This window comes from Balaenoptera borealis, assembly GCF_965194805.1.
Source record: "Balaenoptera borealis genome assembly, chromosome: 12".
NCBI classification, from domain to species: domain Eukaryota; kingdom Metazoa; phylum Chordata; class Mammalia; order Artiodactyla; family Balaenopteridae; genus Balaenoptera; species Balaenoptera borealis.
The window spans coordinates 74,175,516-74,190,508 of NC_138869.1; the positions used below are offsets into that span (position 1 = coordinate 74,175,516).

At 37.4% G+C, this 14,993-nt stretch overlaps 1 protein-coding gene across 1 annotated transcript in view; it reads right to left on the reverse strand.

Moving 5' to 3' along the window:
* The window catches only part of KIF6 (kinesin family member 6), a 403,702-nt gene that overhangs the window by 277,148 nt on the left and 111,561 nt on the right, over positions 1–14,993 (reverse strand). The window contains exon 6 of the mRNA XM_082347818.1: positions 10,656–10,785. Within this exon, the coding sequence (XP_082203944.1) occupies positions 10,656–10,785 (130 nt within the window). The remainder of the gene's footprint in view (positions 1–10,655; positions 10,786–14,993) is intronic.

The window sequence follows — 14,993 nt, forward strand, 5'->3', positions numbered from 1 at the left end:
TCTTAAAATTCAGTCGGGCTTAACAATTTCCAAGTCTGACCATACACATAATTGGAAAAAATGATACTATGGGGCTAAAAAGTCTAATGATCTTCTCAAGAATTTATAGCAGTTCATTTAAACTGTCTTTAGGGAAAACCTTTTTCTATACATACTGTATACCTCGAGATTATAAGTAAACTGAAAATATCTGTTACTATCCTGTGTATAGACAACTAGAAACAGGTAGTGATAACACACCAAGCAGAACACAGATATACATTTGAGTAATTTTATTCTTATGAAAGAAGTTTATCCTGTCAAATTGATTGTGGTAGCTCTCAATGCAATGTTCGAGTTCAGACATCGAGATCTGTATCGGACACAGATTTGAGGACAATGTCACTCACAGTACAGATGCTGAAGGAAGAACTCTAGAAGCATAGACGTCTGGTGATTACATATATTATTTCACTCCATTTTATAGTCCAATGACATTTTCTCCACATTTTGAAGATTCCACAGTTCTCTCTATGGCTATGAAGATCTCTTGCTCTTAGAATTGGCAAGACTCCAAATGGCAAGCCCAAAACATGATCAAATTACTTGTTGAAGGGTTTGGGCAGTTGATAAGACCCCTGTCTCCTCCCTCCTAGTTTGAAACCAATACAAGGACTAATGCAAAAGTCAGCCTGCCAAAAAAATGAAAGTATCTATCAACAAGAAATGCTAGAAGAATAGCTTCTTCTTAACGTTGACTTCTTATAGCCCAAACTGACTTCCTGCCAGTTTCCCTCATGTGTATTCCTGATTGAAGATAAGCCAAAAGCAATCTATCTGAATTATTATCCCTATTTCTTATAGAAATGGTTTTACTCAGGGGCTAATCTATGCCTCTTTGCCCTCTGATCAATTCCTTCCCTTTCCTCTACTTTGCTCTACATCACAGAGATGCAGAGTCCTAAAGGCAGCATTTTCCCAAGACCCTTTTTAGCTGGCATCCAGCTGGAAAGACAGGGAAGGGGAGAGATACTCTGGCTTTTCCCTTCCTCATGCCTTCCACTCTCCTGCCAATGCCTCCTACCAGCTGAGACCTGCCTATAGATTGTCATAGCTTCCTGTTGTTGGTCATCTCTACGAGTTGTATCACCTTCCCGTTTGGCTTCTCAGATTCTTCCATCATCCATGAAACAAAACTATCTGCATTGATTTCCCCTGTTTTAAAAACAGAGTAGTTTGTTTTCCTTGTTAGATCCTGACTGATACACTCAATTAAATACACAGCAATTTAACATAAAGCTCTCAGATGTTATACAATACTGATAGAAGTATAAAGTCTTTGTATTTCTTTCAAAGTTACAGGCAAGACACTGCCTATTTTGCCACACAAGACCCTTTAAACAAGTATAGATACAATCTGCCTGCAACTCAATACCTGTAAATTTGCTCTCTGAACAATGAAAACTACATAACCAAAAATGTCAAAACGATGCCCTTGTTTTTACTTGTCTGCCTGAAGAATCATAGCTAAATTTTGTCCTCAATGGCAATAATTAACTCATTCCAGTTGTCTATCATATCCATCTATCTTCTTTTAAATCAAGTTTACCTTCAAATTTTTTTTTTCCTTTTTGACATTATTTTGGTCCAGGTTTATATGTGTTTTAATATTGTAAGTTGCTTCAAACTCATTTGGAAAATAGATGATACATATAGTACTAACATAAACATTGTTTTCTTACTAAAAAAGCCATGCTACATTTGAATTTTATGAAGAATAATGAGTTATTATTTTGTAAAAATGACGCACATTTATCAAGATAGATCAAGTTATATTATGGTAGCAAATGAACAAATAGCACCATAATCTCAGAGGCTTAAAAATCACAAAGGTTTCTTTCTTGCTCACATTATTTCTCCAGTGTTGTTAAATGGTGGCTCTGCTCCACATACTTGACACCAGCAAAGCTGATGAGGGTGCTGCCATCTTCTAAGACCACCTCCGCAACATAAAGCTTCAGGGTTTGCCACAAAAGGGAAGGAGATTAAGGAGAACTTTATACTAGTTCTCAAAGGCTTCAAAACAAAAGTAACATGCTACTTTCACTCAGATTGCACTGGTTACAGCAAGTGAACTCCCTTAACTTCAAGGAAGCATGTGCCAGAAGGAATAAACAGAAGTTTTGGTAAGCGCTAGTAATCCCTACCACACTCATTATTTTAAAAATCCAAACAACACAAAAAGGAGCAAAGATGAAAGTGAAAATCTCCCCAAAATAACAATGTTAATGTTTAATAAGAATTGTATTTAGATATTTTTAATACATATATACAAATAGAAGAACATATAGAAGTACTTTACCAAAACAAAAGCATACTACACATACTATTCTTAATTAAAAATTACTAAATTAAGTTTTATTTGAATTTAATAGAAAAATAAATAAAACTGAAGGAATTGGTGAGCTTCAGATAAATGTTTTTTCAATGGTAAGAGATGTATATCTTTTCTCTAAAAGTATCTCTTTAGAATTAAGGAAAACTCATGGAATTAAAGGACTTGGGTCATCATGATTTTAACTACATGGTTGACATTTAGACAGTAGCTACTCCTTTTTTTTTTTTTTTTAAAGTATTATTTATTTATTTATTTATTTTTATTTTTGGCTGTGTTGGGTCTTCGTTTCTGTGCGAGGGCTTCCTCCAGCCACGGCAAGTGGGGGCCACTCTTCATCGCGGTGCGTGGGCCTCACTATCGTGGCCTTTTGTTTTGGAGCACAGGCTCCAGACGCGCAGGCTCAGCAGTTGTGGCTCACGGGCCCAGTTGCTCTGCGGCATGTGGGATCTTCCCAGACCAGGGCTAGAACCCTTGTCCCCTGCATTAGCAGGCAGATTCTCAACCACTGCGCCACCAGGGAAGCCCCTCTACTCCTTTCTTGCTTTCAAATATAAGGAAATTAGCTCACTTATAACACCACCCCTCCTCTACTTTCTAACTCCAAATTTGTGTTATATCTATTATTATTTATATTTTCAAGGTTTATAATATTTACTTTACACAGTTGTTTAGTTTTATGTCTACATTTAAATAAATTCAATGTTTCTCACCAGTCCTTTTGTAATGTTTCTGGGTTCTCACATTCGTTAATTTGATTTATCTCTTAGTTGGTTAGACTTGATTGTCAAGCAATTTTTAAAAATGATCCCTCAGTTCATTTTCTTCCAGGATTCACACATGCTTAAAAATACTTGTCTGATGTTTTTGTTTTTAAAGGAAAACTTGAAAATTTGGCTGGGTATAAAATTATTGGGATACAATATCCTTGCTTCAGAACTTGTTCCACTGTCTTCTGGCACTGAATATTGCTAAGGAAAAGTCCAAGAGCAAACTTTTTTTAATCTTCACTCATAGTTGGCTTGCATTTTTCAGACTGGATGTCCATAAGCTTCTTTATTTAGCTTTGGAAATTAGTAACTTCAATAGATTTTATCTTGGAGTTGAGCTCTTTCAATTTTTTCTTAGACACAGCATGGCCTTTTCATCTGCAGATTCAAGTAATTCCAGATTTCAGGAAACTTCTCTCTCTCTCTCTCTTTCTCTCTCTCTCTCACTCTCTATCCATGTTTTTTCTGTTGCCCTTACTCTTCTTCAGGATTTCTAATTACTCACAATTGGTTTCTCCTTTGGCTCTCTTTCCAGGTATCATTTTCTCTCATTATTTTTAATATCCTTAGTTATTTTTCAGCCACATTTCCTCCTCTTCTTCTTTCTTGTCTCCCTTCTCCTCCTCCTTTTCTCCTTCCTTCTCTTTTGTTTCTTAACGGCACTTTCATCACTATAATGGCTTTCTTCTTCTCTTTCATTTCTGAGTTCTTCAAGCTTGCTTTTATTTTCTTGTCTTGTAATCTTTTCTTTGAAACTTTCTATATTTTTAAGCTATTTTTAAAAACAAAGATTGCTTTTAGGTAACATATTTAAGATTATGAAGTATACTGCCTTGCTTCCTAATGTAAGGAGTCTTCAAATGTATGTTGCTTTTCCCTCCACACTCCATATATGTGGAAAGATCTTTAGCTATTTTCCTTTTGATAATTTTATCTTTGAGCATGTGCATCTTTTTCCGAGAGAGTAGTCTGGGAGATGGGTAAGGGAATATTCAAATTCAGTTTGTGTCCTGAGTACCTCTACTCTGCACATATTTCATTCTTAGCCTTAAGAGCACATACTTTCCTCAAATTTTTTCACTAAAAGGTCTGGGATGGCAAAACCCCTTAAGTCACAAACTCCCTGAATCCCACTCACCAAAGGTCATCTTTCTTGGCCATAAGCCTAGACCACTGACCATAAAAATGGCCTGTCTTTAAGGTTTCTTCTTTGGACTTACCTTCTATAGTGTAAAATGAATATCTAAATAATATTGCCCTATCATACTTGTCTATGTTCTTAGATCTCACCACCCTAACCAGAAGATCATTGGATTTGCATTTAAGAATTGTGACGCTTTCTTTAAGGAGAAACCATATCCTGCCTGAGGTTGGAGGATATATGTGTTGGCTCTCAGCAACCTCCCTCACTGTAATTCAAATTTCATAGTATTTGGCAGATTTCCTCAAGGTTTGAGGTTATGGCTATTTCCTTATTTCACTGAAGATGGCTTTTCCTCTTCTATTTTTCATTTTTTGTTGCTGTTGTTGGTGAATTTCAGTAGCAGGGAGTAGAGTAAAAATTACTTTCTTCTGCTATTTAATCAGAAATCAGAATTTTAAAGATCAGAAGAAACTCAGGAGCTAAATTTTTACAGCCAAGAAGACTGTGTTTCTCTAATTATGTATATGGAGTGAGTACATTTTAATATTCTATTAATGGCTGCACCGTACCACTTCATTTATTTTAATAAACGTTTTAGACTTGAAACTTATGGTTCATGCAATGCCACTAATCAGGTTAGATGAGAGCAGAATGCAAACTATGTTATAAGACAGAATCACTAGTTAAGAAAGACTGTGTATTTCTCATATATAAAATATAAAAAAGAGGGAGAAAAATGCTTGGGATATATTAAGTGCTCAAAATTTAAGTTCCCTTCTTTCTATACCTACTAACATATATACAGTAGATAAGAGAAGTTAGAATTGTCAACACATCTTTTGCTAAGGCTTCTAGCTGCCTATTGGGACCTAATGATAAAAGATGCTATTCTCATTATAATAAGAGCAGTGTGAAATGGATTTTCCCTGTTAAATATTTTGCTCTTCTCAGGCTCACAAATCTTGGTGTATACTTGCTAATTATATACAACTAATATATCTTTCCAACGAAAATCTGTGAGGATGTGTTATTTAGTGTCTCTCTAATGGTCTGCTGGAATATGATTCTGGAACACTAATTGCAACCCCAATCCTCTTGTTTCCCACACACACTACACAAGGAGATCGAGGCTTAGAGAGCTGTTAACAAACACAATCACACAGTAAAGCTGCTCTTTCCTTCCTGTGCTGTCCTCGTGTTATTAGACAACGTGTCCAGCGACAGCTGTTTCAGTAACTGTACAAACCTACTCACTCCACTCACAGCCTGTCTCCCAATTGTCTTTGCACTTCTACAAGGTCACACAACTAACTCCAAAAGTTTGACAGAGTGCAAAGTCTGAGAGCTTACAAAACGCATCAGCACAACTCAGATACATTTAGTATGTTTTTTATTTCAAGCAAAGAATTAGGCAGAAAGACCTCTAATAGCTCCTGGGAAAATAATTTACAAATCCTGTAAATGTTGTTGGGAGGCTGGTTATTTAGAAAGTAATGTCTTCCAAAAGGTCTGAAGCACCACAAATTAAATTTTAAAATGTCAAAGTCATCTGTGATGTACTCTGTACTCACCAAGTGGCACAGTGTACCATAAAATCACCCCCGATTCTGGGCTTGAGATTGCAGGTCTTTTCTCCTGAAATCACCAGGTCTTCTGCTCCACATTAATTCGACAAAAATTTTTTTTTAATTAATGACTGACCAACTATGTAGTTGCCAGATGCTGAGAGAATAGAGTTGAACAGTACTACAGTCTTGTCTTTCAATAGCTGCTAGCTGAGAATTGTAGGGTCTTTCCAGATGTTATACTATATATAGCATATTATCGCTCCTGAATTCATCAAGGTCAAGAGCAACACCAGATACCAATCATATAAGAAATTACATCCAAGGTTATTTGGACACCGTATTAGTTTTCTAGTACAACAAACTAGGTGGCTTAAACAATAGAAATTTATTATCTTACAGTTCTGAAGGCTAGAAGTCTCACATGGAGGTGTTAGCAGGGTTGGTTATTCCTTCTGAGGGTTATAAGGGAAGGATCTGTTCCAGGTCTCTCTCCTTGGCTTGTAGATGACTGTTTTCATGTTCACATGGCACACTCTCTCTATATGAGTCTGTCTCCAAATTTCCCCGTTTTATAAGGTTACCAGTCATATTGGATTAGGGCCCAACCTAATGACCACATTTTAACTTGATCACCTCTGTAAAGACCCCATCTCTCAATAAGATCACTCTGAGGTACTAGAGGTTAGGGCTTCAACACAGGAATTTGACACGGTGAGACAATTTAACCTACAACAGACACTACTGTGAAGTTTTGGTAGAAAGGACCCTGAACATTATTCTCTTCTCCAAATTGGCTTGTAAAAGAAGGCCATATTAGTCTAATTATTCACTTTGAACAACATTATGACTCCCTAAAATGAATAGTTAAATGGCACTTTTATCAGTGGAGATTGCTCCTAGAGGGATCATCTGATTTTGTTAATTCAGTACAGCTTCTGTCAAGATCCAGGTGAAATCCCCATGCTCCAGAAGCCTCCGATAAAATCCACTCCAACCTGATGATGACCATCCCCTTCCATGTCCCAGGCCAAAATGGGAACAACGGGGTAGATGCAACGGGGCATCAGATTTCAATTCAAAACAAAACACTTTCTAATAAGTAGAATTACTCATCGGTGAGCTATTGCATTTCTAAGCATGGCATCCAAAGGAGAAACCATAAAATAAAAAGATTGACTATGTTAAAAAAAAAGAAATGAAAACTAAAAGAAAATTCATAAAATGGTGGAAAATGTTTGCTAAATATATGACAAAGGCAAAAGTTATCTTTAACGTTCATTCACTCAACAATTATTTACTGAGCTCCTACTATATATCAGGCTTTGTTTCTAGGTGCGGCAGATGTGAACAAGACCAAGTGCCAGCCCTCATGGAGTCAACAAATCAACCAGACCTACCCTGACACTCCAAGAGAAGAACAAGTAGAGCACATAAACAAAAACAGAAATGCAAATGGCAAATAAAGATATAAAATAATTTGGTAATCAAAAATGCAAGTTAAAACAAATTTTTTTTTTGCCTACCAAATTGGCAGAACTTTCAAATCCTGTGATGTTGGTGAGGGTACAGAATATGGACCTGATCACATACTTCTCTGGGAGTGGGTTTCAACCAGCTTCTTAATGGTAAAGCCCAAACTGCCCCCAAATTTAGACTGAGCACATTTAAAATGCTAAAATGCATATTCCTGGGCTCCACTGCAGAGATTCTAAATCTATCCATCAGATATGGGATCCAGGAAACTGTGTCTTTTGACTACCATGGAGTATCCTAATACAAGTTATCCTTGGGCCATACTTGGGGACAGAGTGCTCTAGACCGTGGGCAGGGCTGAACAAACAGTTCCAGCAATGGGACTGTGCAGGGCCTAACAATCAAATGCAGAATGTCTTGTTCAATTAGATGTGACTAATTGAGAGCAACATTTCAATGGTAAGACAAAAAGGTACCAAGTTATACTTGCTACTGGTGGGCTTTGACACTGGGTCACCCACAGTTCAGCTTTCACAATATTTATTCTCTTTGGTACAGCAAATCAACTTTTGAAAAAATTTACCCTAAGGACATAATCAGGTTTTATTCAAAACATTGGTAGGATTACAGAAATTATTTAAGAGTGAGTTCTAAAAATAAGAGGATAAAGCTACTTTTAATAACTTTTCCTTAAAATGCTGGCTAGAAGTAGAGAACTTAAAAGGGAAGAGCTCTCCACTTTGGGTCCCCATATTTAGACTTTGTTTTGCAAATGTTTTCTGGTTACCATGGCAACTTCTGGATTTCTCTATGTAAATGGGAAATTGGGAACCTCGCCTTTTAAAAAAAATGATTAGTGTGTTCTTTTTATCCTGGTAAGCTCGTTCTGTGCTGACAAATTACATTCTGACAGCTCGGTTGTAATCTAAAACATGCCTCTCCGGAGACTGAATAATAAAGTATTTCCAGGGATTGACAGTTACTCTTCATTTATATTTTTATGTATTTGCTTTCAATGAATTCAAGAGATAAACTGAAGTGCTACATACTTGCTATATTTTTTAAATAATACAGAAATGTATCCTCACTTGAAAAATCTGAAATATGTCAATTTGATTATTGAATTTGTGAACTGTGGTGTAAGGAAAGAACATAAGCTTCTGAAACGGTCGGACTTGGAGCTGAACCCTGGCTCTGCCACCTACTAGTTGTGTGACCTTGGGCAAGTAGTCTAACTCTTTGAGCCTTAGTTTCCATCTATAAAATAAGAATAAGAAATAATATATACATATATAAAGCATCTACAACAAAGCCAAGTCTATTGAGCAGGTTCTTGATATAACATGGCAGCTATTACCAAAGAAAAAAATAAAAGCCAAGCACAGAAACATCCAAAACTTATTAGATTTGGTTTAAAAGAAATCAGGCTTCACACAGGAAAAAAGTGAATAAGTTTTTAAAGTAATGCATAACCAACATTGTTAGAATTGGACTTCTTCATGTTTCAGCTATTTATACTATTGTTAAACACTCAACAGTAAATAATAGGAAAAGACTTTTGGAACTTTGTAAGGTGATAGGACATGACAGATAAGCTTGTACAAAGGAAGCTTAAGGTCCTCAAGACTTTACAATAGTCTGAAAAGATGCAGTTGGCTAAAGTTAAGGCATAACTTTAAAATAGCAAATGGCCAAGGTTTTTAGCTAATAGAAGTCATAGTGAACCAGGGCCAGGAGCCCTCCCTGACCCATTAAAGATGAGGTGACGTAATTGTGAGGATGAGGCCTGGAGTCCTCTAGGGATGCGTCACCTCAGGAAGAAGGTTAGCAGTGAGGCAGGGACAAGTTTCCCCGTGTTTTCCAACAGCATTTATGGATCTACCTTTTTCCTTTTTCATATTCGATTGGTGGGCAGGACCCATCTCTAGTCTGTACTGCTCCATTTGCTGTTTATTGAACTGTGTATGGAGGAGGAGGATTTTTTAGTGGGGCATGTTAAATCTTTCATTATTACACTCCCTAATTCTTAATCTGCCTTTATTCCTTTCTCTTCAATTATTGTGAGAAGAGCATCACGGATGATCGCATGGGCAAAAATGTTGAAGCAATACACAAATGCAAAACATTGTAAACAAAAGAAGATATTCTGAATTAAAAACTATGTACCACTCTCTTTAAATAAAAATAATAATTTAAGGGTCCTTAAATCCATATTATATGTGGCACCTAAGCTCAACTTACTTAAGTTAGTCTATTGAAAAGTACTGATGCAGAACTAGTAAAACAACAACAACAAAACTAAAGTCTCAACACAATAACAGATGTCAACACCATGCTTTCACTACCTGACTTTTCTTTCCATTTATCTATCTTGTATTTAAGGTGGTGCATTCCAGAGGGTGAAAATGAGGCAGAAAAGAAGTCACTTGAGGGAGACTTTCTCAGACTACTTCTCCTCCCAGCTTACTGTCCTCACCTATTGTTTGTCATCAGGGACAAGGCAGAACACAGAACGCGGGGAGTGTGATTTAAAAAGGAAAGTGCCCATGATCACAGTAAGCTGTTCACTTGGGGAACTGTTCCCACATCACCACCACCACTACCGCGGCCACTTAATTCCTTTCACTGCAGTGTCGCTGGATGAGACCTTTGTGACCCTCCATCTCCAATCAGTAACTGGTTGAGGTTAGGGCCCAAGACTGAGTTGGGTCAATCCTGGCTCCAGACTATGGTTCCCAGGTAAAATATAGGTGCTCAGTTAGGTTTGAATGTCAGATTAACAACAAATAGTTTTTAGTATAAGTATATCCCCAATAACGTGCTGAGACATACTTATACTACATACCATGGCAGTGTTCCTGGATCTGCCAACAATAGCTGCAAATGCATAGAGCACTTCCTATGTTCCATGCATTATTCTAAGTTCTTTACAAATATTAATTCACTAAATACATGAAAATACATGGATAGGTAAACATATGCCAATACATGGATGACTGGAGGTTAGGAAGAATGAACTATGTATTTTAAGTTTCAAAAATTATGCAAAAATTCCTATAATTAAGACTTCTGATGAGTTGTCACTGACTAGCAACAAATCAATTTGTAGAAAATTTAAAAATATAAAACTTAAAAAGACTAGATTTTTGTCCCTGCTCATTAACTAGCTGGAAGACCTTGGGAAAATCTCCTCAATTCTCTGGATCTAGGTTTCCTTCTCCTAACATGAAATTGGGATGAGATTATTTTTAAAGTCATTGCTGCCCCTAAAATTCTATTATATCTTATAATGTGCAAAAAACAGCTTGCAGAGAAATGCTTATTACCTCTGCAATCATTCTGTTGGTGTCTCCTAAGAAAAGCAGATTCAGAGCTTCTTCCTCTGTGGTTGCCTGATGAAGAGACAAGTTCTTCAGGTGGATATTCTGATCAGGGTCCTCCAATACTGTCACTTTCCTAGGGAAATGGGAAGCAACAACACAAGGCACTTTGAGAATGAAAAGAACTTCAAGTCTTTCTTACAGATTTCTTTTTTAAAAACTGTATGTACGATGTCTTGAATTTATAAAACCCAATAGTACACAAGACACCAGACAGTATTGGATTAGCATCAAACACTGACATTCCCTTGACAGTACTACCAAATAGCTTTGGGGCTGAAAAGTATATTACAAGCTCTGATTTAAAGCCATCTGTCTTGGTAATCATCAGAACCCCAAAGCATCTTAAAATATATATTCTTATTGAATTAAAAATGCAAATAGTTAACCTTCTACCTATATCAGGAAACTTGCCTATATAGTATTTTTCTATGTCATAATTCAGTTTCTTACATAGGTAATGCACAAATTTTTCTCCTTCTAATTTTTCCCTTTTGTTCAATTTCATATCATTTTCAATTTACATGACATTTCAAACTGATTAGCTCATCAATTTAAACATGATGAAAATTGAGGCGTCTGTTATCCCTCTAGGAGATGTTCCCTTGTCTAGTTTTCTTATCAAGGTGAGTTAAAAATTCTCAAGAAGTCTTGTAATAAAATTTTAGTTTGTAATTATTATTTTTATGTCCATCAGATGTGTTTCTTGACTTTTTTTCTTTTACAACATCACTTTTCCTTCCACTGAATCCTTACAGTAAGAGCTTTAGGTCTGGAATTACATTCACCTATTACAACTGCCTCAGTGGGCATCCTGGTGCCAACACCACTTCCTCCCAGGTGAATTCTAACCCTATTTCGAGAGTTGGCTTGTGAGTACTCTCCTTAGAGTCCTTGTAGGACTTTCTGCAAATGAACACAATTTGGCTAAACTCCTCACAGTCTTGCTTCAAATGCCTACAGATTCAAACAATAAAGTTACTAAAGAGAGTTCCCTTCTGCCTCTTGAGTTTTGCCTTCTTGATTTTCTTAAAAATTGTTGAAGAAAGGAAATCTGTAATTCACAAGTGTTGCAAGTGTATCTCCAGATATCTGCACTTGCTTACAGCATTTGGAACTGATCATAATAGATAAAGGTTGGCGTCGTTTAGCACTATTTCTCCCTTCAAAGTACAACTAGCAAGTGGACGTGTCACTTGCCTATTGACAAAAACACATTTATAAATCCTTAAAAATGAAGATTTTGCAAAGACCATAATTTTTCAGTCTTCCCTTTTGTAAGGAGGTTATCTGGACTTTCATATGTAATTTGTGGGCACTTAAAATACTAATTGCAGGAAGAAAATGTAGCTCTACCAGCACCTCTGTGACCATTATGTCACTAATAATCTAGCCTGTTGCCATGTTTTGGACTCCTTTTTGTCTCCTTCAACAATACCACCTAAGATGGCAAAAGATCTCTTCCCTTAATGAAAACAAGTATATTTTATTTATTTTTCAACAAGACTCATAAGTGAGCTTATTAAAAATGCTTGAGTTAAAAAATGCTTAGAAAACATGAAGGCATTTTTAACTGAAATAGATGAATTGTGCTCTATTTTTAGGAACCCCCTTTATTCCTTAAGCTTTACTTCCACCCTGATCCTTCTGATATGCTCGAGAAGGTTTGCCTAAATTCAATCCCTAGGGACACAGAAGTTAGAATTCTTCCTAAATCCACAGATTCTAGGCCTTAGAGGTAAAAAGAAGTTAAGTAATATTGGAAGGAAGATGAAAGCATGAAATAAGTGATGAGACAGTATATTAGAAGTGAGAAAAGAAGAGAGTTCTGTCTTTTTCAACAGGAGGAAGAAAACAAATTCTCCAACTCTGAGGCAAAGTCACCTGTGGTACATGTTGTAAGACCAAGTCTGCTACAAAATCAACCTGTGCAAGTTCAGAAAAGGGAGAGGTGGGGGAGCAGGAAACAATTCAAAGACAAGGATGTTCACACTCACTGGGCACCAAAAGTATGCCAGGGACCTGCACTGTCTTCTGTAATCCAGTTGTAATCCTGGCGGCACACAGGAATAGCCTGCAGAACTTAAAACAACACACCGGTGCCAGGTGTCCTCCTAAGCGGTTCGGATTTGACTGTTCTGGGGCGTGGACTGGGTATCAGGATCTGTAAAGGTTCCAGGTGATTCTAGTGTGCAGCCAAGGTTGAGAGCCATTGACTTCATCTTTAACGACCACACAAGGTGGACATAGGGGGAGGAGGTTTCTGGTTTCTTTATCTTTACTCTCCACCCAGCTCCACCCCAAGCCCAAAGGGGAGAGTTACTCATTTTACTGGTTGGAGCTGAAGTCACTTTGGGTCATATCTACTAATAGGCAAGGTCCCTGTGAATTTTAAAAAGCTTGTCCTTCCATGGGAAGTTTCTTTTCTACTTCCCTGACCATGCAGCTGATGGGTAAACTAAGCCACCCATTAACCACAACAATAACTAAAGCTCAACTGGGGATTATGGATATTCTTAAACATCCATAGAGTTTATATCATTGCTAAATCAAAACAAAATCTAAATGATAGTTTAGATCAAATCTAAAATCTAAATGACATAATCTCCTCACCATTACTTCACTGAAATGAATGCAGAAAACAAGCAAGTATGGAACTCTGAAAGTGTTCATTTATTAGACAACCTAAATGGGTCACTGATTTAGGATTATATTTACAAAGAATAGTTAGAAGCATAAGGTAGAAAGCGTGAAATGTCATCAGCAGCATTTGGCTAAGCTACTTTTTTCCTTGTAAATCATTCAGAGCCTTTGATCTGCAATGAACCTACCTCAGAACTATTACACTTCTATATTTACTTCCAGGTGCTCGTCCAGCTTTGTCACTTTGATCATAATGCAATTTGCACATGCTTCCAGTTTTTCTGTATAGAACTCTCAGCCGTCTTTTGTAACCCTGTAACTCATCACCAGGCATTTCTCTGGCACTTTTCTGATACTGTTTTCCTCACTACTTTCTGATTTCTTGCCCGTGGAGGTTTTGAAAAGTAAATAAAAAGACAGGTTGGTGTCCAGTTTAGTTTGACTTCTTTCACGGTTCTCTCCCTGCTTTGGGCTCATCTGTTGGGCACGCTTTAATAAAAAGACTCCACCTCTGGCATCTTTCTGGAATCTTCTTCAGTGCAACTTTCTCCAATCAGGGTCTCTCTTGCCAGTTCTTCTCCTCAGATTCTTTCCTGGTTTCTGCCCAATCCCTTGGGCATGAGACTTTGGACCTTCCCTTATTGCCCTGCCTGCCCTCATTGAAAATCCCTTTTGCACTTAAGCCTCCCAACCAATTTGTCACTCCCACCCACTCTCATGCCTTTGCTCAGAGAAGTACAGCCTGAGCTGGGTACTACCTCTTGACTAGGTCGACTAATCTGGGAGTGAGAATGCTTTAAACTCTGCTGTTGGTGGAAAGCTTTTCAAAGTTGGAGGAAATAAGAATCATCAGCAAAAGTTTCTCTTCGAGTTGCTTCCTTTCCTGGCCCTTCCCCTCCCCCCGCCACTCCCCACGCCCTCAGCTCTCTAACAAATCAATAGCTATTTCCTGAATCCTCAGTCCACCACTCGATTCTGACTATAATTTTCATAGCTTGAAAGAGGGCTTTATTGGAGTTTCTTAAATAAACATCTTAATTCCAAGATGGAAACCCCCCAAACTATTTATTTGATTCCTTTTTGAAAGGGCCTGTGAATAGTTTTCTCTACAAAATGTTTCTAAAATGTTTAGATTTCAAGCAAAAAGCCACTGATAGCCTTAACTTGGACCCCTAAGTGGAAAAGTTCTGCTAAGTATACTCAGCCTGCTCAATGATGGAGAAGAAGCAAGCTTTGTGTTTTCTCTGTAAACAGAGACTCTTTTCCATTTGGCTAAGTAGTTGGAATTTTTAGGCTTTCTAATTGCCTGGAAGACATATAAAGAGCAATGGCCAAGCTCTTGTTCCCAATAATGGAAGCCATCAATGAAAGAACCCTCCCCACCCTACATCCCATCTCCACAACATTCCAATACCACCAACTTGCTGAACAGGGACTTTCCAGGAGTTACTACAGTGAGTCTGGTTTTCTCATTTTCATGTTATAGACAAATATTGCTATGGTGATTTCTATTATCTTCTTCTACTTGCAAGTGCCCCATGTGATGGTGCAGGCCAGGCACTGAACAACGGCACCATGTACAAGATGGTGCAATTCACATGAGTCTGTAGATTTATTATGACTTATGTCTGTCAGGGGGCA